The sequence below is a fragment of the Harpia harpyja genome, chromosome Z (assembly GCF_026419915.1).
Source record: "Harpia harpyja isolate bHarHar1 chromosome Z, bHarHar1 primary haplotype, whole genome shotgun sequence".
Classification (NCBI taxonomy): domain Eukaryota; kingdom Metazoa; phylum Chordata; class Aves; order Accipitriformes; family Accipitridae; genus Harpia; species Harpia harpyja.
In genome coordinates, this window is record NC_068969.1 from 59,532,981 (window position 1) to 59,555,574 (window position 22,594).

The 22,594-nt window shown below is 44.7% G+C and overlaps 1 protein-coding gene and 1 long non-coding RNA gene across 5 annotated transcripts in view; one reads left to right on the forward strand and one right to left on the reverse strand.

Moving 5' to 3' along the window:
• GNE (glucosamine (UDP-N-acetyl)-2-epimerase/N-acetylmannosamine kinase) overlaps positions 1-13,810 on the reverse strand; it is a 33,328-nt gene extending 19,518 nt beyond the window's left edge. Inside the window, exon 1 of one of the 4 annotated variants that reach the window (XM_052778603.1) lies at positions 13,662-13,810. In XM_052778603.1, the coding sequence (XP_052634563.1) occupies positions 13,662-13,712 (51 nt within the window). In that variant the 5' untranslated portion in view covers positions 13,713-13,810. Of the gene's footprint in view, positions 1-1,384; positions 2,858-3,858; positions 3,906-13,661 lie in introns of those variants that run through there. The other 3 variants (XM_052778606.1, XM_052778605.1, XM_052778604.1) reach the window with 3 other exon arrangements.
• LOC128137566 (uncharacterized) lies at positions 1,358-3,014 on the forward strand. Its single transcript, XR_008233733.1, has 2 exons — positions 1,358-1,437; positions 2,852-3,014. It is a non-coding gene; the product is annotated as an uncharacterized LOC128137566 (long non-coding RNA).
• Positions 13,811-22,594: the final 8,784 nt, after the last annotated feature.

The following is a 22,594-nucleotide window of genomic DNA, read 5'->3' on the forward strand; positions in this document are numbered from 1 at the left end:
CTCACAATTGAAATGCCACAGAAATTCAGTATTTTTACAAGTGACATCACCAGTTACTGTAACAAGATATTTTCTCTAATCCAATTTTGCAGCTTGTTTAGTAGCCAATTAAACTATGTAATAATTTTTCAAGTTTACCTATCCTCTGTTTACTATTTTGCCTTGCTGGTTTTATTGTGGGTTTTTTGGTTTGTTTGTTTGTTTTTAATTTAGCAATTGGAAAAAAAATTGAGAGATAAAGAAAAGCCTATTAAAAAAGGATACAGCAATAACTCCCTGAAAATAACCCAAATTTCCTCTCCCTCCAAACAAAAACTACTAAGTTGGTAGCAGAGGGTATCAGACCAGCTATTATATGTTTTTTGTTGTTCTCCTTTTGAAAATAACTGTATTTTAAGTAAGTACCACCCTTTTGGTATTAAATCTAATGTTATGTCAGATTTTTTTACTCCAGTTTAATGGCAAGTAAACTTTTCCCAGATCAATGCACAAGGATTGCTCATCTCTGAGTCAGAGCAGTATAAATCTCTCTACTGGTTTTGACAGCTAGGGAAGCTCTTTCTGAGCAGCTGCTATGCAAGCACGACAATATTGACATACAGTTTCATGCTCTGTTTATATTATGTTTAATTGTTTTCAGTAAATTTTTAGAAGAAAGGCTATTGTGACATCCCACTCTTATGAAACTTAGAAAATTCAGCAACTTTTCAAAGTTTTTTTTAAACACAGATTAGTTTAGGTTTTATCACACATAATGAAACAATGTTTTGGTATAATAGTAATGCTAGGGTGATCAGGAACCTATCCCAAGTTGTCAAAGGTAAGAGACATTTCTATTCTCCACTTGCAATCTCTTATGGCTCTGCAAAACTATGACTGGCAGTGATGTTTCTTCTAGTTTAACTCCAACAACCCAGATTCCTGACAGAGCAGTTTACCTTTCAGAATAAAACTGAAGTGGCAAAAAGCAAAGACGGATGCCATGGCTAAGCTCATAAGAAATGGCATTTCTCACTTTCTCGAGCAAAGCAGCTATGGCTATGCCAAACAACTTCAGTAGAATAGACACAGCCTGGAATTTCAGCATTTCAGTACTGTAATGACAAATTAAGCTGAGTTCTATGGATTCAGCCATAAAGTAATAGATATTATTTGGTTTACATTGAGCCCCTTCATTTGAACCTTACTTCAAAAGTAGGATGTTAATTAATTACCATTTTACACTTCCAAAGGGTCAAATGATAATCCTTCAGGCAAATTAATTATTTCATGCTGAAAACATCTGCAGTTATGTGAATATATGATGGCTTTTTAAATTTAATCTTGTCTTTCTTTTTGTCCAATAGACTTGAAATATTTTAAATGCATGTAAGAAATTCAGTACCTCATGTTGAAAATGCAGAGAGTACTTTGCAGGATTTTAGATGCTGTATAAAGGTAGGTCAGAGAGCACACTATCCTGTATCACTGAGTGAAACCTGAAACCACGTTAGCTAGACACAGATCTAACAGAACCACTGCTTTCTCATTTCTAAAACAACCTCTTTTTGGAGATGGTTCTAAGCAGGACATCCTGTCACTGCATATGTAAAAACAGCTACCAATTCAAATAAAATCATGTTCAAGATGTGAAGGCCACTTCTGACATCCCTATAAGCTTGTCTTTGAAACTGTATGAATAATGTTAGTATAATCAGCAGCAAAGCTCTCACAAGACTCTTCAAGTCAGCCACTGCTGCATACATATTCTATACTATGTAAACTAAGAAGCCAAAGTAAAAGGGCACAGAATAAGTAAGTGACAAAGTGAGCTTACGCAAAGTCTGCTTACTCCCAAGTTACCTGCCTGAGCTAGAACCATCACTTCCCCTTTATCTAAGCAGTTATCTTTTCATTTATGCAAAGCAGGCTTTTAGGAAGCAGAGTAGTTTTCTGTCCTCCTTGATCTTCAAGCGGTGTCTAACATTCTAGAACCCTTCAATCCAAATCCAGAAAATACCATCTCCTAAAATAGTAAGTTGTAAAAAAAATAAAAACTCATGATTCACCACAACTACAGATCTACCAGAATTGAATTGCTACATCACACATCTTTCTGGCCACACAGATCACATTTAATTACAGTTGCTATTGGCTGCAATAATGGTCTCCTGAAATAATTTGGAGATGGATGTGGAGATACTTCAAAGGCATATGAACTGACCAGAATCAAAAACAATTCGTGCTATTTGTGCATTTCAACTTCTGTTAACATGAGGTTTCAGTAAGCCCCAAAGCACAATTATTTTGAGTACTGCCTTAAACCTCTGTAACACAACAGTTCCAAAAAGTTGCAAGTAAGCCACACACAGGTGCAGACACAGTTTTTCTATTGCTGTCAGTTTTAACACGTTTTTCTGAAGAACCAAAATATTTACCCTAGTTAAAGGACTGATAACAATCCAATGTAAGTGTTAACTACATGGGGGAATTTACTACTAATTAAACCAGTTTATTGTTCTTCAGCTTAAGTTCTATGGTAATTTCTAAAGAAACATGTGATGTATTACTACATCAGTTTAAAACCAGACAGAATTCTATCTTGACTCCGACCTATTCTGAGCCTGTAAATGCAAAAATAATTCTGTATTTTCAGATAGCATTCACTGTCAACAAGTAATGGCAAAGTCCCTTCAACCATTAACAGTATATTCCTTCAAGCAGAGCTATAATGTCCTAGCTACATCACTTGAAGTTTGTTACCACTGTCTTTTTAGAATTTATTAACAGGTTTTTCTGAAAAGAGATGATTAGACTGCAACTGTTCACTGAAATTCTTTTAAATAATTAATCACTAACAGTTGCCTCTTAGTTTCTCAGTGTTTGATGATATACTGAGTTTGATCTACACAGCCTTCTCTAGTCTGGGATCTTCCTGTTCCAAGGTCCACCTCTTCCACCTTGCTGGGACTAGTAATCTTCAGCAGAAAGGAAAAGAAATAAAATAGTGCTCCATGAAGGACTACTTGAAATAATTAATCTTTACTTGTTTTGGTCTCCTGCTCCTCCGTATTCCATCATAAGGCTTTTAGACTATTAGAGGTTGAAGGACTGCTTAAGAGTGGGAAATTCTGGGCCAGATCTTACAGCAACCAAGTAGCTACCATTTCTGTTAGCAGTCTCAAGTGCGTGAGACACCCCTTTACCAGTGTTTCACAGAAAAATGATACCATCTGTATAGTCTACATTCACATTTCTAAAGCAACGATTTTCAAAATCAGAGCCTCGAACGCTCCTCTTTACAATCTCTACACTTTGCATATGCCCGTGTGCTTGTGGAATCATTCGATCTTCTCCGGAAAAGACTCACGCGCGCCTTTCCGTTCGCGGGCATCACAGAGCCCTGCAGCCCCCCAAGACACACACGTGCACTCGTGTCCTGGCGAGGCCATTCCCGCCGAACTCCGCAACCGACCCCTGCGCGCACCCCCGGCGCGGGCCCACCCGCCTCATGCCCCGTCGCCGCCGCCACACGCGTGTGCACGCGCCCCGGCCGCTTCGCCCAGCACCCACCCTCGCAGCAGCGCCCCGGGCGCATGCGCGCGCGCCCACCCCCGCCCTACGCGGCCCGCGGCGGACGACACAGCCCACCTACAGCCGGCGCGGCTCTTCCCGCCCGACGACGCCCCGGCGCGGCCACTAGCGCTTCCGCAGAGCTCCCGCCACCACCCGCCCTGGGCTGTTAGCCGACGCCGCGCGCCCCGCCCCGCCCCGGCAGCACGGCCTGAGCGGCCCCGGTCACTCCGGCCGCCCAGACACCCCGCGTAAGCCGGGCCAGGCCGGCGCGGCCAGGCCGGCGCGGCCCCGCCCCGCGGTCACCTCGCCCTGCGGTCGTCTCGCCCCGCGGTCGCCTAGCCCCGCGGTCGCCTCGCCCCGCGCCGAGGCCGCAGCGCCGGCGCTGGCGCCGAGCGCCTCCACGGCCGAGCCGGAACGAAGGCCCCGCCCCCAGCAGGGCGGTCCCGCTCTGCCGAGGGCTGGGGGAGGGGCGGCCGGGCTCCGCTGAGGAGCGGGACTGCCCCTGCGCCGCGAACCGCCCCGCTGCCCCCGCGCCTTGTGGCTCGGGGCCGGTTGCGGGGCCGCGGCCTTCTCTCCTGGCCTGGCACGCACCGCGCACCTCCTGCCGTGGGTGTCTGCAGAGTGACGGAGCAGGAGCTGTGAGCAGCGTCGACCTGGACGCCACCCTAACGAAGGGCTGACCTTAGGACTGTCCGTGGTGGTGGTTGTAGGGTCATATGCTGGCTTGTCTTCGTAACAAGGAACCACCGTATCCTTGCGTCAGGACAGCCTCTTACTGTCCGTTTATATATGGAATAACCTGATGCAACACATATCAGAGCAACCCAGTTAAAACTGCCAAATGATCTTACGGCTTCAGTGGGGATCACCATCCTGTTAAGAGCTTTTAAAATGAGGGATGTCTGAAAACTATGAACTGTGAGGTTGCTGGTAGAAGATGCAAAGCAGGAACAGACATGGCCCACAGCAATGCATGGAAGAATACGGAGGTTGCCTGATCTTGGAGGCTGGACGGCTGTAGCCCTCTACAGTTAGAGCACCTGCCTGTAGGTCATGCAGAGTTTCTGTTTGTGCTGCAGAGTTCTATGACTTTGGTGTTAATTCAGCCAAGAATGCCTGCATTTCCTTAAATCCTGTTGAGTTCATTGGCATGTGACAAAATCAAGAAAGCTGTTAAATCAGCTGTCAAGTATTGTTGATCATCTGCGTGTTTCAGTTCATTGTAAAAGAGATGTGTCTTGTTTTCTCACAGTGGATGTGTTTTGGGGTCAAGGTGGTCTCTTATTAGTGAGATTACTGCGACTTGGATCCCAGTTCAATACCCTAGGCATGATGTGCAACAACAGCAACCTATGCCCACTATATTTTGCTGTGGAAGCAGCTAAATAAAACATTTTGGTAGCAGGTGTCACACAATCCAAGTAAAATGAGAATTCTTCACCCATTTTTCTCTCTGTGATAGATCGCGTATTTGTGTGGCTGAAACCTGACAGTCTAATGTGGTAGGGCCATCCATCTCATCAAGCCTGTGCCACATTCAACTGTTTGGTACGTGCACTCTGACATAGTTTTTTAGTCCAAATTGTATCTTTGTTCATCATATAATAACTGAGGTGTCTCAAATCCCTTCTGCTTTTGCCCTCTATTTCTCATAAAAATTAGTCTTAATAGTGATTCCTGTGTCTGACATACCTAAAAGAAAATAGATGCAAGGTATGGGAATGGTTGCGTTCCTGTCCTTTACTAGGGAGAGGAAGTTGACTTTTCTAGCCGTTACACATACTTGTTTAGAAAGGCTTTGAGGAACAAATACTGAAGTCTTCAACTAAAAAAAGATCTTAAATAGGAATTATGGCAATGTAATTTAAAAAGTAAAGTAAAAAACCTTTAAGACTTGCCCTTGGGAATTTAAAATTCTGAATTGACTGTTTCCCAAAAGAGACAGAAAGAACATCTTACGGTGACATTCAGAGTCCTCAGGCAGCGGTGGTCCAATGAGTCATAGCTCCTTAAAGCCTCAGTGTTTTGAGAACATTGCAGCACACACACTTCTCAAATTACCAGGGTTCTTAACTTGAGATACTGACCAGAGGTACTAATAGCAACTGGAAGGCGCCTTAGGCTAAACTCATGTCTCGCTTAAGTTATTTTCATTGTTCTCTGCATCACTAGATTTTCTTTATGCATATTGCACATTGCTTAAAAACCTATGTGCATTCTGGAAATGTCGTTATAAGTAAGTTTGAATTGTCTCCTGTAAATGCTTTCCAGTTATGATAAGCTCACCAGTATATCTACAGCTGGTTTCAGTGAAACAAAATGCTGAGGAAGAGGCTGAATCATATTTGAGCATGAGTGTATGTATGAGTGTGTATATATTTACAAATTCTGAATTGTGCTAGTACTTATACAGCTAGAAGCAACTGCATTGAGAGTTAATTATTCTTACAACAGCATCAGTGCATCTCTTGATGTGGGTTTTTTCCAGAAATGTTCTAACAGTGTTTCAGCATCTTGCAGCACAAGCTGCAGAAGAAGGGAGAAAGTTCATGCTTCTTTTGACTATTTCTCCTCCACAGACCTCACATACTACATAAATAGCATGAAATTTATCTTGTGTTACTGAGTCCTGCCCCAAGTCTCTCCAGCAGAGAGACAAATGCTATCCAGAAAGATGAGATAGGAGGAGAAGCCTCAGGCCATAATCTGCCTGCTCCAGTCAGCCTTACCCTTTGCTGCTCAAAAGCTCTAATGACACCGTGAAGATGGCGTCTTGTCCTTGCCAAGCCCTGAGGCAGTACTGGGCCTTATTAGAAGAGTAGGGTCTCAGTGTTTACAATTATTTCACTGGCCCTCTCCTCATCAAAAAGGTATGCAGAAATGGTAGCAGCAGTGGAGGGACTAAACAGACATTAATACACAAAGGGTTGGGAAATGCTCGAGGTGAGGAGATTACTTCTTTCTAGAGAGGTCATGCTGCTTAACATTTGAACAGAAGGACCAAGATCATCTGGTTTGGTTTGCAGCTGGCTCAAAGATCAGACTCTTTGGAAACCCATCCTGAATGAGGTGAAAGGTGCTAAACTGTGGTCTGACAAGGGGTTTGTCACTGCATGACTATGTCCAGGAGATGGATAGTGTGGACAGTCAGTAGCACTGTGATCTTCTGCACTAGGGCTATGCACCGTGTTACTCCTTCCCACCTGAAAGCAAAGGAATATGTCTTTTTAAACCAACATCTACATGAGGTGGAGCTTTAACTACTTCTTTGCCTAAGTCTTCATTTACATCCATTTTATTTATGTCAAAACCAGCTGCTGAGTGTAAGAAAGTGAAAACTTGGGCCAAGATTTTCAGAAGCAACTAGAAGCAGCTGTCCATGTCAGTTCTGTACTGTCCAGCCTAAACCACTTGAAAGCAATGTGAATTTTAAAGGTAAGAATCATAGAGCTTTCAGAAGAGCAGGTCCTTCTGACACTGCCAGACTAATAACTTTTGAAGATTCTGGGACAGCAGTGCTCAACTCCTGTGAATGCACTCCATTATTAATATATATTCTTACAGGAAAAGACCAAGTAACGCATACTACATGACATAAGTATAATATAAACAGACACACACAGCAGGGAAAACATAACAAGTTATTACCTTCCTGCATTTTCCTGTTTGTTATTCCCAGTTAAAACTACCAGGTGAGCTGTGCAGTTAATAGTAACTGTAAGCAACCACAGCAGTGTGTTAGCTAGGCCAGTATCACATCATGGGTTTGCAGCTTATATCTGATGTTTAAGAGAAAGAGAAGAGATGGAGGATAAGACAACGACATACATGCTATACAAAGGGAAATTTGGGGGGTTATTCTCTCCTCACCACAACATAGATCTCTCACATCTTTGCTCGGTGTCTTATGCTAACACAAAAAGAGGACCTGTATGTAGGTAAGATTGTTAGGCACAGAATTCCCAGCCAAGGGAGAGGAAATCCAAAACTATGTGAAAATTTGTTCCCTGTCTCCAGGAGGATATGTGTCCAAAGAAGAGCAATGAAGCTGGTGAAGGGAGCTGTCTTATGAGGAGCGGCTGAGAGAACTGGGGTTGTTTAGCCCATAGAAAAGGAGGGCCAGTGGAGACCTTATTGCACTCTACAACTACCTGAAAGGAGGTTGTAGGGAGGTGGGTGTTGGTCTCTTCTCCCAAGTAGCAAGTGATAGGACAAAAGGAAATGGCCTCAAGTTGCACCAGGGGAGGGTTAGATTGGGTATTAGGAAAAATTTCTTCACCGAAAGGGTTATCAAGCATTGGAACAGGCTGCCCAGGGAAGTGGTTGAGTCACCATCCCTGGAGGTATTTAAAAGATGTGTAGACATGGTGCTTAGGGACGTGGTTTAGTGGTGGACTTGGCAGTGTTAGGTTAATGGTTGGGCTCAATGCTCTTAAGGGTCTTTTCCAGCCTAAATGATTCTATGATTCTATGTTAAAATCAGGTGCATCAAAACCCCAGGTAACAAGCAGAGTTATGAATCTCATTGAAATAACTAGGAATTAGCTAAAAAATATCACAGGATTTTCTTTAGAGCTGCCAATGTTCCATAACAGATTAACAGCCTCTTCTTTCTTATTGGAAAGATGGCATATGCTGATGTCTGGTGTATTACAATATAATTGCATTTGCTTATATCCTATAAAATTTGATTCAAGTTTCCAGTAACTAGCTAGAGTTGTAGGATGTGATAGAGGCATGGTATGAAAACTAACCTCCATTCTAGGGGATTCCTTGCTCAGGGTTGGGGGGGTGAGATACTATCCATCTGAAACCCACGCAAAGCACTGGAAAGAGTGCTGGCAACCTCAGTAGGATTTTTTTCAGTTTGTTCAATCTCTAACTATGTGAGCCTTTATCTTAATTTCAGCTGGAAAAAAACACAAAACTTTTCTTTCCAACTCCCTCTCTCTAAAAATAAAATAGTGGAACTGACCCACTTTTTTGCTGGCATCATGTGATTCCCTCTGCTTGTGTGATCTGTTTAATCCTTCAAAAGGGTCTGTTTTCTTTACTTGGATTAGAAGCTTTTAAGGTTATGGTTTGTCTGTCTCTTCTGAATCTCCACTCCTGTTCAGTCCTGCTGGAATAAATTTGATTGCTATTGCTGATTGTTGACACACGTCAAACATCCACTGGGGAATATGACACAGTTCAACATACCCAAGCTGGCTTCAAACCAGTTGGTCTTGAATGACAATGGCAGCCTAGGCTGGGGTGATTCTTGTGGTGGAATTCTTCTTACTGTGCTGATGCCTGTGCTATGCTTCTAAACCCCTTGCAGACAACATGGTTTACTTAAAACAGCTTGGGGTATGTTCAAACAGGAATGAATAGAGCTGCTGTACATACTCAGAGTCTCTATTTGGACAAAAGACAGCGAGGAATCAATTTGATTGGAAGCTGTCATCACTAGGTAAGAACAGTGAGTAAGTCTGCCAAATACCAGATCACAGTTTCCACCTTAGCTACAGGTGGGAGAGTTTTTTGTTATGCATACTTGGTCGAGGAAACCATGCAGAAGAAACAGCCAAGTTATATGGATGAAAATGGCTCTCATGTGAAAGACCAGAAAGCAAGTTCTGTTAAGCTTTCTCACTTTGGGCTTTTATCACGAGTGATAAAAAAGAGGCAAGTTTGCAAGACTGAGCTTAATTCTCTATCCAGCTTTCAATGGAAGCTAAACCTACATCGTTTCTGCTTCATTCCTCTGTATTATTGCAATTTTAAAGATGGAAGATACCAAAATCACCATGTTCCAGTAGTGCTGTGGTTCTAATCTTGTGTTCTACTGTGCACCATGCAGCCCTCTGCCTTCAATCCAATCTTTCTTTCAGTAGGTGCAAAGAGACTAAGGGTGGATTGTGTTGTCTGTCCAGACAGGAGCAGCTGTGCGTGTGGGTCTGTGGAGGCTTGCAAGCTTTAACAAAGGTGCAAGACCTGTACTGTCTTGGAGCAGGAGGTCGAACAGGCCAGAAGCTGGGAGAAAAGGAGGGGAGGAGCCAGAAACGATCATCTGGTGATAAGACTGCCTAATTTTTCCACTTAAAATTGACATACTGTGTTGAAAAGAAAGTTAAATGTCTGGCAATATTAATATGCCAAAAAATGGCTGGCCACTATTAATAAATAACTCCTGTGTTGTGAACAGGTCTAGAGTTCCTATTTCTCTTCTTGTCCAACTAGTATCTCTTTTTTACATCTTTCTTATCCCTTCTGAGGCTCCATGGCATCCTACTTGCATGCAGCTGTGTCTTCAATGTGCCCGTTGGCTGACAAATATTTGAAATATTATGTCTTAACTGGTAATTCCTAATTTCTAATTTTAAGGGGTACTAATGCTACTAAACACTTAACAAAAAAATATCTGTTAAGCAGAGATCTAACGTCAGGACTAAAGAATGATAATAGTAAACATGTATTTCCACCTTTTTACGTATTAAAAGAATTTGTTTTGTGTGTAGTTTATGGACTTCTACTTTGGCTATTAACTGCACTAAGACAAAAAATGTGATGAAAGAAGAAAATGTAATTGTAAAGATGGTTATCGTACAAAGCATATAGTCAGTTTACAGTTTCAAAGAGAGATGAGGAAATTTTGAGAGATGGAGAATATAAAATGGACAAAGAAGTGTAGCTGTAGCTGTTCATTAAGCAAAGGGTAAATCCTCCTGTCTTGGAAGCTTATAACACACGAGGTATCATTAGCTGAGTTATTCAAATGTCTTCTTTAATCACGTGACTTTTAGAGCAATCTTAAGTCCTAAACTATTATAATTTCCTGAAACAATTTCAGATTTTTCATTTGAAGAAGCTTGCAGAGATGTAATGGAAGGCACAAATGCCAGTCAAAACCACAGTGTTTTCTATATCAGGCATTACATGAAAGTATGTCTTTGTTTTTAATTCTTGGTCAAGAACAAAATGTCCTCATTTTTTGTTTGGAGTATCTACAGCTCTTATTTCATTACCCGCAATCTCCAGAAAGAGTTTTGTTTTTCCAAGCAAGAAACAAAATTCAAGGAAAAGTAAAAACAAACACACAATTTTAAAAGACATACTATCTCTAAAGAGTGCATAGAAAGCCTTCAACCAACAAACCTTCTGTAAACGTGCTTTACTTGGACAGGAAGCCAGGACCTTGTAAATGATGAAGAGCAAATCTTTAGAGTTCAGGATGACATTTAGGAAAAGAAAAAAAACCCCACATGTTAAATGGCCATTTATTTCTTTCCTTCCTTCTTTTTGATACTTATCTGGAAAAAAAGTCATATGAAGAGCATCTAAGTCAGCTGTTATTCTGACTTAACTTTCAGAATAGCCTAATTTTCTCAGCTGGATTTGCTATCCATGGTTTTTTATTAAAGCTTTGATTTAGTACTGGATATTTTAATGAAAGATGGCCCAGAATTACAAAGAAATAAAAGCAACTGCTAAAATATTCCCTGATTTTGCAGGAAGGGAAACTCTCCCCATAGATGTTCTAACTTCAACACACATGTCCGCAGGCTATGCTGAGTCCCTCTGGGAAAGACCATACACCATTGAGAGACTAGCAGTCTATTTTCCCAAGGCCTTCTATGTGCCAGGATGTAGGAGGTTACTCAAAATCATGTGGTTACAGATGACTTTCTGACTGGCCTGGCTGCTGAGGCAGTATTTATTAGAAACTCAGCCAGAATATCCCTGCCATTTGGCTAGTGAGACTCCATGTTGTGAGAGGCTCTCCCTCTTACTTTTCTTGTGCTTTCTGAAACCTCCTTGTGAATCTCTGAAAGGCAGTTATAAAATACTGACATTGTGTAGCATGCTCTCATGCCTGTATTTTCTTATACAATGTTCTATGATCCACCTTAATCTTTTACAATTAAATTGTAAGAAAAAGCATCTAATTTGAACAGGATTTTCAAAGGACGTTTTATATTTTCAAAGCTAAGTACTTAGTGGGAAATTCACTATGATTGGCTTCTACCACATGAAATCATGCTGGTTTATGGAAAAGATTACAGGGATCCTTGACTCTGCCCTAGTCTCAGTTTTACATAACCCCCAAAACCCACCCTTTCCCTGAGCAGGACAGCGTTGATGGGAATCTCCTTTCCTTAATTATTCCCTTAGTGTGGGCTGCCAACCTTCTTACCAGCTGAAGTTCTCCAGGCTGCAGGCAGACTTGTTAAGTATGATATGCTAAACGAGCAATGCAGCAGTGAGAAATCTTCTAGCAGAAGAGTCCTCCCAAGTAAAAATGTCCATTTAGTTTTTGTGTACTAACATTCTAATTTAAAGCCTCGGGGGACATGCAAACATTCTATAGTTTTCATCAGTGTCCTTGATTTCCTTAATATGAATGGGGAGCTTTGTTAATTTTCACTTCTGTCCCTAAGTTGGTTTACTCTTTAGCATCTGATGCACTGACACAGTGGTGTCACATTTGGACTTAGAGCCCATAAAGAAATACTGCTACAAGAGGGCAAAAAATGTTGTTACTTAATTTCTTACTTAAAAATAAGGAAAACAGACATATTTTCAGTGCTTGTTGGAAATCCATTTCTTTTAAAGAAATCTGAGTCCTAGATTCTAAAGCCTAAATCTGAGTCCTAGAAGGATGCCTTCATTGGAGAATATCCAAGGCAATGGTATTTCTCAGCACCTCCAGATCTCAGGGAGACCTGCAGCCAAATCTGAACTCAAAGCTGGCTGGGAGGCAAGAGGAAAGGGAGGATATGTAAAGAAACACTTCAGAGAAAGAGGCATTTCCAGCTGACGTGGTAAGACATTCAGATTCAAACGGGGCAAGTCTTCTTTGCATAATAGGCACACACCTTTTGTTTTGTATTTTGGCAGACTTCACCTCCAATGCCTTTTCCACACTAATCCTGCATGCAGAGAGCCATATCCCCTGGTAGCTTAAAACAGCTGACAGGCAGCCACAAAACCTGCTTTGCAGGTGGCAAAGTGAACAGCCTGGGGCAACAGCATCAGCAGAACTACTTTCTGCAGCGGGAGTGCTGGCCAAGGAGCAAGGAATCAGGACCACCCTCAGGGGGCTTGGCTGGCTCTTCCGCCCTCTCTCCAGTGCCACCTTCCCAACTCTTCTGGACTTGCTGTCCTTCTCCCTGCTGTATGCCTCTCCTCTGCCTTTCCCTCAGTGTTGTGCTCACTTGTTAGCTGAATGCCTTCTGAGAAAACCTACCTAAAAAGTTACCCCACAGTGCTCAAGCTCCCTTGTTACCCTACCTGCATTCATGTCTTTTCTCCCAACCCCTGCCCATATCCTGCTTGGATGTGAATCCTTTGAGGGTCCATGCCTTTCTTCCCACTCTGCCTGTACAGCATATGGCATGGTGGGGCCATCCCTCATTGCCACTGGTACATTAGCAAAATAAAACTGATTAATAATCCTAAACCCCTGCTGAGACCACCCTCCAGGTAGTACCCCAACATGGGTGAATCCAAACCTCTCATCTCCCAAATAATAGACAAGGAAGTCACAGTGACAAGGGATAGAGTGGTAGCTTTGGGGAGGTCACCAGCTCCCCGTAGCTTGCTATGGACTGAATAATGAAAAGAGAATACAGAGAGAATGGGCACAAACGGGCAACCATTTAGCACCGTTCTCCGGAGAACTTCTAAATGCCCAGCACATGAGCCAGGACGGCCGCAAATCCCACATGCCAGAAGGAGAAACGGAGGTACGGAGACCGGTCCCGCGTCGGCCCAGGAGACGGCACCTGCCGCGACATCCTCGCCGAGCGGGCAGGGCAGCTCCCTCCCGGGGATCACTACACGCCGGGCGCCGGCTCGCCCTCCCCCGCAGGGCTGCCCTCGCTCCGGCCGCCTGCAGGCACGGGCTCGGCGGAACGCTGCCTCCCCCAGGGCGGGCAAGAGCCGCCAGGCCGCTGCCCGCGGCCCCGGCTCGCTCACCCGCCTGGGGGACAGCCGCCGACGAAGGGCGGCTCACGCAGTCCCCCGCACGGCGAGCACGCCCAGAGGCGGTCCCCCGCCCGCACCGCCGGGCCTTCCCCCCTCGGGACCCCCGCCGGCGGCGAGCGAAACCGCGGACTTACGTGGGGGCCGCGGGCGAGCGGCTCCCGGCGCGGCGGCGCGTTGGTCCCCATGGCGGCCGGCGGGTACACGGCGCCGAGCCGCTTCCCTGGCGGCTCTGCCGCTACCAAGCCGGGCTCGCCGGGCCGCCCCGGGAGCGGCACCCGGTACCGGGGCCACGCCGGGACCGCCCCGCGCCGCAAGCACCGCCTCTGCCCGCCGAGGGGCGGGGGCCGCGGTCGGCGGTAGAAGACGCCGGAGGGGCCCGGGCTGCTGGGCTTTTGCCGGGACTGCCGGCTGTTGTGGCACGAGCCCGCACCGAGTCGCGCCTGCAGTCGCCAGGCGTGCTGGGGGCCGCGGCTGTAGCGTTGCATTCGCGAAGGCCCTGCCGGGCAACGTGGGAAGCGGGGGTCTGAACTTAGGGTGTCCCGCGTTAAAACCTAAAAGGCGGTATTGCGTCCGAGTGTGCTACTGTGTCTCAGGGAGCCATCTCCGTGCTGGGTAGCGCTTGTGCACGCACAGCAGTTAGGTGAAGCAGGCAGCCTTACTGCTGCTAAGCCTACTCTGTGGATGTTACCAGCTAGTATCAATGACACCTTGTGTTTTTAACATTGCCAAGACTACCCAGATCCATTCAGAACAACAGGAACCTGCAGCTGTCCCCAAGGCAAGGAGCTTGGGAAGCATGTATGGCACCTGCATCAAACAAGCAAGTCTTCCAAGCACAGGTCTGGAAGACAGCTGCAGCCGGAACTTCAGAAGCCTGATTCCAGCTTCTTGCCGTCACATACACCATTTCAAGGCTGTGTCTTCCTATGGCTTATTTGCAGCTGTACCTCTGACCCCTTTCAGGTCCTGAGGCCTGCATGTTTGCCCTGTCCCAAGGGAGCCCTGCAGTCGCCCTTCTCACACAGGGCCCCGAGATGCTGTAGGCACCTGTGTGACCCCTGACTTTCAGGGTCATCTTGGGGTACTTGCAGTTCTTTCCTAACCGTCTTTTGATTTCCAATATGTGGGCCTTAGTGTTTGCAGAGAAATGACTTGTCTCCAGCCATTCTGTCCTTTCTTGCTTGTTTTTCCTGAAACACACACATTCAATCTAACACATAAATTTATAGCACCTCAGTAAGCAGGTCATTGCACAGCACCTGCAAATTTTACTGATTGGCTCTTCCTCTGTGACCAGTTTTATGCCTATACACAAACAATTTAACAGTAGTGACCATGACTTATTGCTGAGAGTTTTTCTTAACTTGGGATCAACATGCTATGCTGATATCTGTTTTAATTCATCCTTTTATAGCCATGGCAGTTTATAATTTTTTGCATTCTGTTAGCACAGTGTGTTTCTAGCTGCCCATTTTATCCTGTTATATATCTACAAGGCAGGCTGCTAAATTAAGCATCAGAAGAAAAGGCAGCACAATAAAGCAGCAACAAAAGACTTCAAAAGAGTGGGCACTTGTAGAATCAGAGAACAAGGACATAGTTTGTTAGTTTGCTGTGAACTGTATGTTGCAATATTTTTTCCCCGTTTTCCACATATTTACATATCTGCATGAGTCTTCTTTCACAATGTATTTTAACTGTGAATTCTTTTGCTGTTCTGTGCTTTGTCTCAGAAAAATCTCATTTTTTCTGTCTGCAATGTAATCTGAAACCCGCAAGTGTTACAATGTTCTACTGAAGTCAAATCCTCCACACAAGTGTTTGCAGCTCTTACTGCTTCTCATCATTGAAACATTCACTTAACAGATTTTCGTCTCCCAGGGCTGCATTATGCATATGTATATGTGTGTGCATACACATAAACATACATGCAGGTACCTGTTTTTTAAACATGTTTGCCAGTTGTGGGAGATTTCAGAAAACAAGCTGTATTAATTTCCCTGTATCAGATACCTGGCTTCTAAAATTTCTCCATTGTTGACAAAAAAGGACGTTAGAGTTGGAGCTTGTTTTTTTCCTGGGACTACATAGAAAGGAAAGCCCCAATTCCCTTGGGCTTCCCCAAGCCCAATTCCCTTCTTTCTGTACTTTTCCACTTTAGCAGACATTTGTCACCCAGCTTCTCCAAATCTCACTGGTCATTCATTTGTCTGGCATGGGACCTTTACTTCCTACTCTCCTGATGATTAATCCACTTCCAGAATGATGGACCTTTGTTTTGGATTAATGCTAATGTAAGTGCATTTATTTAACTCAGTTGTTCCTTTAGTACTCTATTATGTAGCACCATGGAAAATTTAAGTCTGCCAGGAACTGTGTCTGCTAGGCCACTTCCGTGTTAGCTTTATCTTCTAGCATAAGGTCTCTGTCTTTTGCTTTTCCCGAAACTCTGCAAAAGCAGGAGCCCCAGGGTACGGGATGTCAGTCTGAGACATTCTTGAGTCTGCTCTGAAAACTAACCTAACACCTTCAGACAAATGAGCACACTTGAGTGCTTGTAGGGACAGTCAAGTGTTCTTGTCCTGGTCACTTGTACCATATGAGCTGTACTGGTACTTTCCCCAGCGTGCAGCAAAACACGACCACAGGCTTTGGAGGTGCAGTAAAGTACCCTCAAGTGTTTAAGGCTCTGCACCAAACCTGTATGAACAACTCAGCATTATGTGCCTTTGTCTTGGCTTCCCTAGCTGAAAGGTCACTGTTACTCTCAGGCAGGCTCTACAGACATATTTGTATAGGCATGATAACACCGAAGTGTAAGGCTATGCAGGAAGGGTGGCTGGGGGATGCATAAAGTGAACCTTTGACAAAGTCTTCCCTCAGTACCCCTTGGATCAGAGTAGCAACAGGTCATTTCTGTGATATGTCCACCACTCCTTCTCTGCATAAATGACACACATAGGAGAGGGCTGTATTCTCCCTAATCTTGACTAGGCTTGTGAGTCACTTAAGGATGTACAAGTTATTTGGGTCTAACTGAGTGCCTATCTTCTCACACAAAATGAGACCTTCAGGTGCCACATCTGGCCTTGTCTTCTGGCTTCTCCTTTAGGGAACAAGTCTTGGTAAAATGTTGTTGCCCAATGTCCACTCGGTCTACAGTCTAAAAAATTATTACATTTTTAATAGCATTTTGATCAATTTTTATCAATTTGGCAGAAGTTTCAATTCCTCCCCCTCTTCCCTACATTTGACCAGACCAGTGGCTTGGGGATGGAGATAACCCCAGTGAACAGGGGTGTTCTTCTGAGGGATAGGCTGCATGGTGAACTCAAACTGTGCTGCTTGCATTGCTGGCCAGGTTGGGCAGCTGGCACACAGCTGACAGCAGCCCGGCTGTCTGGCAATGAGAAGGGAGAAAAAAAGGGTTTGCCTTTGCACAGTTGTATGGGATATTAAAATGAGGGGTAGTATAGTGATGTATAGGATATACACTGATGGCTTCAGACATCCATGCCTGTTCTCCACACTCCTCCACCGGCTTTTCCTATTGGAAGGCAGGTAGCACCAATCTTTCCCTGCTAATTTTGCCTGGACTTTCAGCAACATCTTACAGGTTCACTTGATCTCCATTTTGCAGTTTATACAGTCTGGAGTCCTCTGCCCTGCCGAAGTGAGGAGGCATTGGCCATGGAGGAAACTGAAATGTGGACCTGGAAGTTTTGTAGAAGGTGTTTTCTGCTCCTGTGTGGGAATTCAGAGCCATGAGCTGGTGTTGCAGGAAGTTGAGAGTAAATGTTAACTCCTCTGACCCCTTCTAGGATATACTTAACTTCTCTCTGCTTTGGGGCAAGGCGGGATAGAAGGCACTTTTCAAGCAATGTCTGATTAAACAATTAACCTTGCTATACTAGCTTTTCTTGTTCTACCCTCCTATTTGTCCCTTTATTTGCCTCCAGTCTGTTCCTGTGAAAATGGCATGTGAACAAAATCCACTCAGAAAAGAGCAGACACTCTTATGTAGTTCATGCGGGCTCAGTTACAAAAATGTCACTACAAACACTGCAGGAATTCAGTATAACAATTAGGACAGTGAAGTTACCAAAGGAGCAAGGAAGGGTCTGACTTCCAGAATGACAGAAAAAGAGGTGGTTTCTACCAATCACTGCAGTGAGGGGCTGCGGACTCCTTAGGCTAGCTGGGGCCTTCTACTGGCCCTTTCCATCCCCTATGTAAGAGGCGGGCTAGACTGTCTGACAGGAGTGGAAAGGGGATCCTGGCCCCACAACAGTAGGGACTCTGGGTTGAGAGGGAGGCGAACGGGAAAGCTCTGTTTGGAAAATCCCTAGGCTTGCAGGCTTAATAAGACACAGTATTCTGTTCAGATTCAAACAGATTATGAATATTATCTCTCTCATATTTAAAAAAAAAATCAAAGCTCCATCCAAAAGTCCAAGGGTGTTAACGTGGTAAAGACACTTGAGTTTCTATAGCTAGTGGCATACAGTGTGTTGAATAGTTAATACATTTAGTTAGCCACAACTCATTAAAAGTAAAATCAATAGCATCTGAAATATGATAGCACCTCTCTGCTACCAGGAGCAAAACATCATATTTATTTACATGTCCACAGCCTGTTCCAACACTCAGTGAAATCCGATCTTACTCATGAGTTAGGTTTTGGCTAAAAGTCCTCTGTTGTAACCCCAATAATGTGGCTATATGTAATAAGGTTCTGAGAGTAATGGTTTAGTACACAAGTTCTGCAGTGCCAGAAGAAAGCATGTTTACTCCTGCTTTTCTAATTTCAAAAGTTTCAAGCTCTGCTGGACCTGCAGGATCCTGCATAGGTGGAGTTCAAGGAAGTATTTGTAATAGTGGTTATCTTCTGACTGTTCTGACAGCACTGAACTACAATCCCTGCTATATTTTTCTGAAGCAGGAGTCTGGGAACACTAGGTTTGTATAGCTAAATATGTATGGAAGCAGGCTGGAGCTAGGTTTCATTGGAGATGGCATGGGATGTTTACCTAGAAAACAAGAAGGGCCCAACTGGTGTCCTGTACTAAAAAAAGGGTCACATTTTGCTTACAGGTTTTTACCTGGGAAAATTGCAGATCCCCATATACCTTGGTGACTCAGATTGACTCTTGCTCTGGTCCTAGAAAAGGCAAATGAGAGCAACAAATATTTTGAGGGAGTTGAGTGATTAGCTTAAGGAAAGCCACGTGGATTTCAAAGTTCTCTGAGGAGGCCTGTGACCATATGCAGGAGTCATGAGTTCTAATTAATCTTTCAGGAAACAGATCCATGTGACTGTTAGGCCAGCTCACCCATGATTTTTGGTGAGAAAAAGCATGCAGAAAAGAGCACTTGGTTGTTACAGGGAGAACACCACTGTTTGTTAGAGGATGGTCCTCAGATACCTCTGCCCTTAACCAAACTTGGGGAAGATACCTTTACCTGCCTTCTACCTCACTGCTGTGATGGGGTTTAGCAGGGGGACCAGTAAAACCCGGTTCTTCACAGAGTTGGCTGTTTATGAAGGGGGCACCATGGTCAGGTATCTGAGCATGACAGAGTTCTGGCTGGTGGTCTCAGAGTTACTTGTCAGGTCTTCCCTGACAGAGCAGTGAGAGGCACTGAGCATTCCTGTCCCAAGTCTGAGAGAGGTGCCTGCTCTGAAGGTGGCTCACCCCTGTGGCAGCATGTGTCTAGGCTTGAAAGTTGCCCTGGGAAGATTTAGCCAGCTGCTCTGGTATGACCCTGTCCTTGGTCAGAGCAAGGGAAATGTGAGGTTTTCTTCCACAGCTGAAAATACCTGAACAGCAGAGGACAGCTAAGGATCGAGGTGTGCAGTTTTTTGGTTAATAGCAGATAGGCAAGAGAAAAAACATAATCCTGTTAGATAAAAACAGTGATCCAAATTCACATGGGTCTTTTCTCTGAAGAATGATGGTCACTCCACAGTTAGCAACGAGCCACCTCCCAGCTCTATCTGGAAAGTGTCATACTGAGTAAACACAGGCATAGACAGGAAACAGCCCTCCCTACTCTCCTAATCTAGCTGTTTAACATTAAGTCCTTATTTCTTCTATGTGCATGCACAGAAGGGTCCAAGTTATTGATGCCAGTGGATTTATGCAGTTCCCAGCACCTGGGAACAATCAAAACACTTTTGCTTTGGTCCCAAATAACAAACCAAGGAGCCCAGAGTTGGTCACAGGAGACTGAAAATGCCTTTCATGCATTACCAACAGTCAGAAAGCAGGCCTGCAGCTTCAACCCCCTGGTCTGTTGTCACTAAACAATGACTTCCTCATTGTTTGCAAGGAAAGGTTTGGCCTCAGTTTGGCTGTTTGCTTATCAAGCACCATAGGAATGGATTTGTTTAAATGTCCAGGAGACTGGGGGAAAGTCTGAAGGAAGGAGGACTTGGTTCTCTTCTTGTTAGAAGAGACTCAGGTTAGGGAATACTTAAGTAAATTGGACATACCTAAGGCCATGAGCCCTGATGAGATGCACCCATGAGTGCTGAGGGAGCTGGCAGATGTCATTGTGAGCCCACTCTCGATTATCTTTGAATGGTTGTGGTAATTGAGAGAGGTTCCTGAGGACTGGAGGAAAGCAAATGCCACTCCTGTCTTCAAAGAAGGCAAGAAGGAGTACCCAGGGAACTACAGGCCAGTTAGCCTCATCTTGACTCCTGAAAGGGTGGAGAAACAACTAATCCTGGAAACTATTCATTCCTGGAAAGAAGGGATTAGTCAACATGGATTTACAAAGAGGAAGTCCTGCTTAATGAAGAAGCTGATAACCTTCTATAATGAAATGACTGGTTTGCTAGATGAGGGGAGAGCAGGTTGCCTACCTTGACTTCGGTAAGGCTTTTGACACTGTCTCCCAAATGTCTCAGAGAAGCTGATGACATATGGGCTTGATGAGCAGACAGTGAGGTGGACTGAAACCTGGCTGAATGGCCAGGCCCAGAAGGTAGTGATCAGTGGCACGAAGTTTGAGGCCAATAACTAGTGGTGCACCCCGGGGGTCAATACTGGGTCCAATAGTGTTTCAGCATCTTCCTTAATGATGATAGAATAGAGTGGACCCTCAGCAAGTTTGCTGATGACATCAGACTTGGAGGAGTGTCTGATACACCAGAGGGTCGTGCTGCTGTTTAGCAGTTCCTTGACCTCATACAGTTCAGCAAAGGGAAGTGCAAAGTCTTGCACCTGGGGAGGAATAACCCCATGCACCAATATATGCTTGAGGCCAACTGACTGGAAAGGAGCTTTGCAGAAAAGGATGGGGAATCCTCGTGGACATCAAGTTGAACATGAAACAGCAATGTGCCCCTGTGGCAAAGTAGGCAGATGGTATCCTGAGCTACATTAGGAATAGTGTTGCCAGCAGGCTGAGAGAGTGATCTTTCCCCTCTATTCAGCACTGGTAAGGTCACACCTGGAGCACTGTGTCGAGTTCTGGGCTCCCCAGTACGAGAGAGATATGGAGCTACTGGAGAGAGTCCAGCGAAGGACCACAAAGATCATTAAGGGCCTTCATTTCATATGAAGAAAGGCTGAGAGAGCTGGTACTCTCTCAGAGAAGGCCCAGGGGAGATCTCATCAATGTACACCAATATCTAATGGGAGGGTGTAAAGAAGAGGGAGTCAGGCTTTTTTCAGTGGTGCCCAGTGACTGGCAATGGGCCCAAATTGAGACACAGGAGGTTCCCTCCAAACATCAGGAAACACTTTTTTACTGTAGGGGTGACTGAGCATTGCCAGAGGTTGCCCAGAGAGGTGGTGGAGTCTCCCTCCTTCAAGATTTTCAAAAGCCACCTGGACACGGTCCTGGCAACCAGCTTTAGGTGGCCCTGATCGAACAGGGGGTTTGGACCAGATGACCTCCAGAGATTGCTTCCAACCTCAGCCATTCTATAATTCTCTGATAGATGTTGTAAAGTACTGAAGACATGCAAAAGATCCTACACGTCAGGTACTGGCAGTTGAAAGCCATGAGGGATACTTAAAGGTCTCTAAAATGATATCAGACCTGTGTTTAAATGCCTGAATTGCTCCTTGAGTGTGTCTTGGCAGTAACTTCTCCACAGAGCAAACCTGTTCCACTCAGTGCTGTATCTGTGGAAGGGCAGTGCCAGGATGTGGATCCTGTTGAAGAGGAAGGAGATATTTGACTTACACATGTTGGCTCATTTGGTGTGTCAAATGACACATTGCAGAAATTCCTGCAGCTTTTTCCCAAGCATGAACTTTTTACAGCATTGTTTATTAATCTATTTTTTTTTTCTTGGTCAGGTTTTGATTCTATTGTTTGGCAGTTTGGATCCTTGTAGGACCAGATATGTTTTTAGCTTTTATGGTGGCAAAGGACAATTTGAAACATGTGGTCTCAAGTAGCAAGGTAGAAAAGTTCTGAGAGCCTAAATTCCTTTATAGATCTGGGCCTTGCTGCTTGATACTTCAAAGGTGGAGATTACAGTCTTGGCGGCTCTAAGGCAAATGCCTGGGACTTCGTGCTTTTGGAGAGAAGGTCTGGGCCAGGAGACTTTGACAGAAAAAGTTGAAATCAGGGTTGGTCACTTGTGTCTTTAAGCTGAGGGTCTAGGCCTGGGGTCCATTTGGGATTCAGGGTTGTCATGGTTTAACCCTAGCTGGCAACTAAGCACCACACAGCTGCTCGCTCACTCCCCCCCGGTGGGATGGGAGACAGAATCAGAAGGGTAAAAAAGTGAGAAAACTCAGACATTGAGATAAGGACAGTTTAGGCAAAAGCCATGCGCTCAAGCAAAGCCGCACAAGGAATTCATTCACTACTTCCCATCAGCAGGCAGGTGTTCAGCCATCTCCAGGAAATCAGGGCTCCATCACACATAATGGTTACTTGGGAAGACAAAACACCATAACTCCAAATGTCCCACCCTTCCTTCTTCTTCCCCCAGCTTTATATACTGGGTGTGATGTCACATGGTATGGAATACCCCATTGGCCAGTTTGGGTCAGCTGTCCTGGCTGTGTCCCCTCCCAACTTCTTGTGCCCCTCCAGC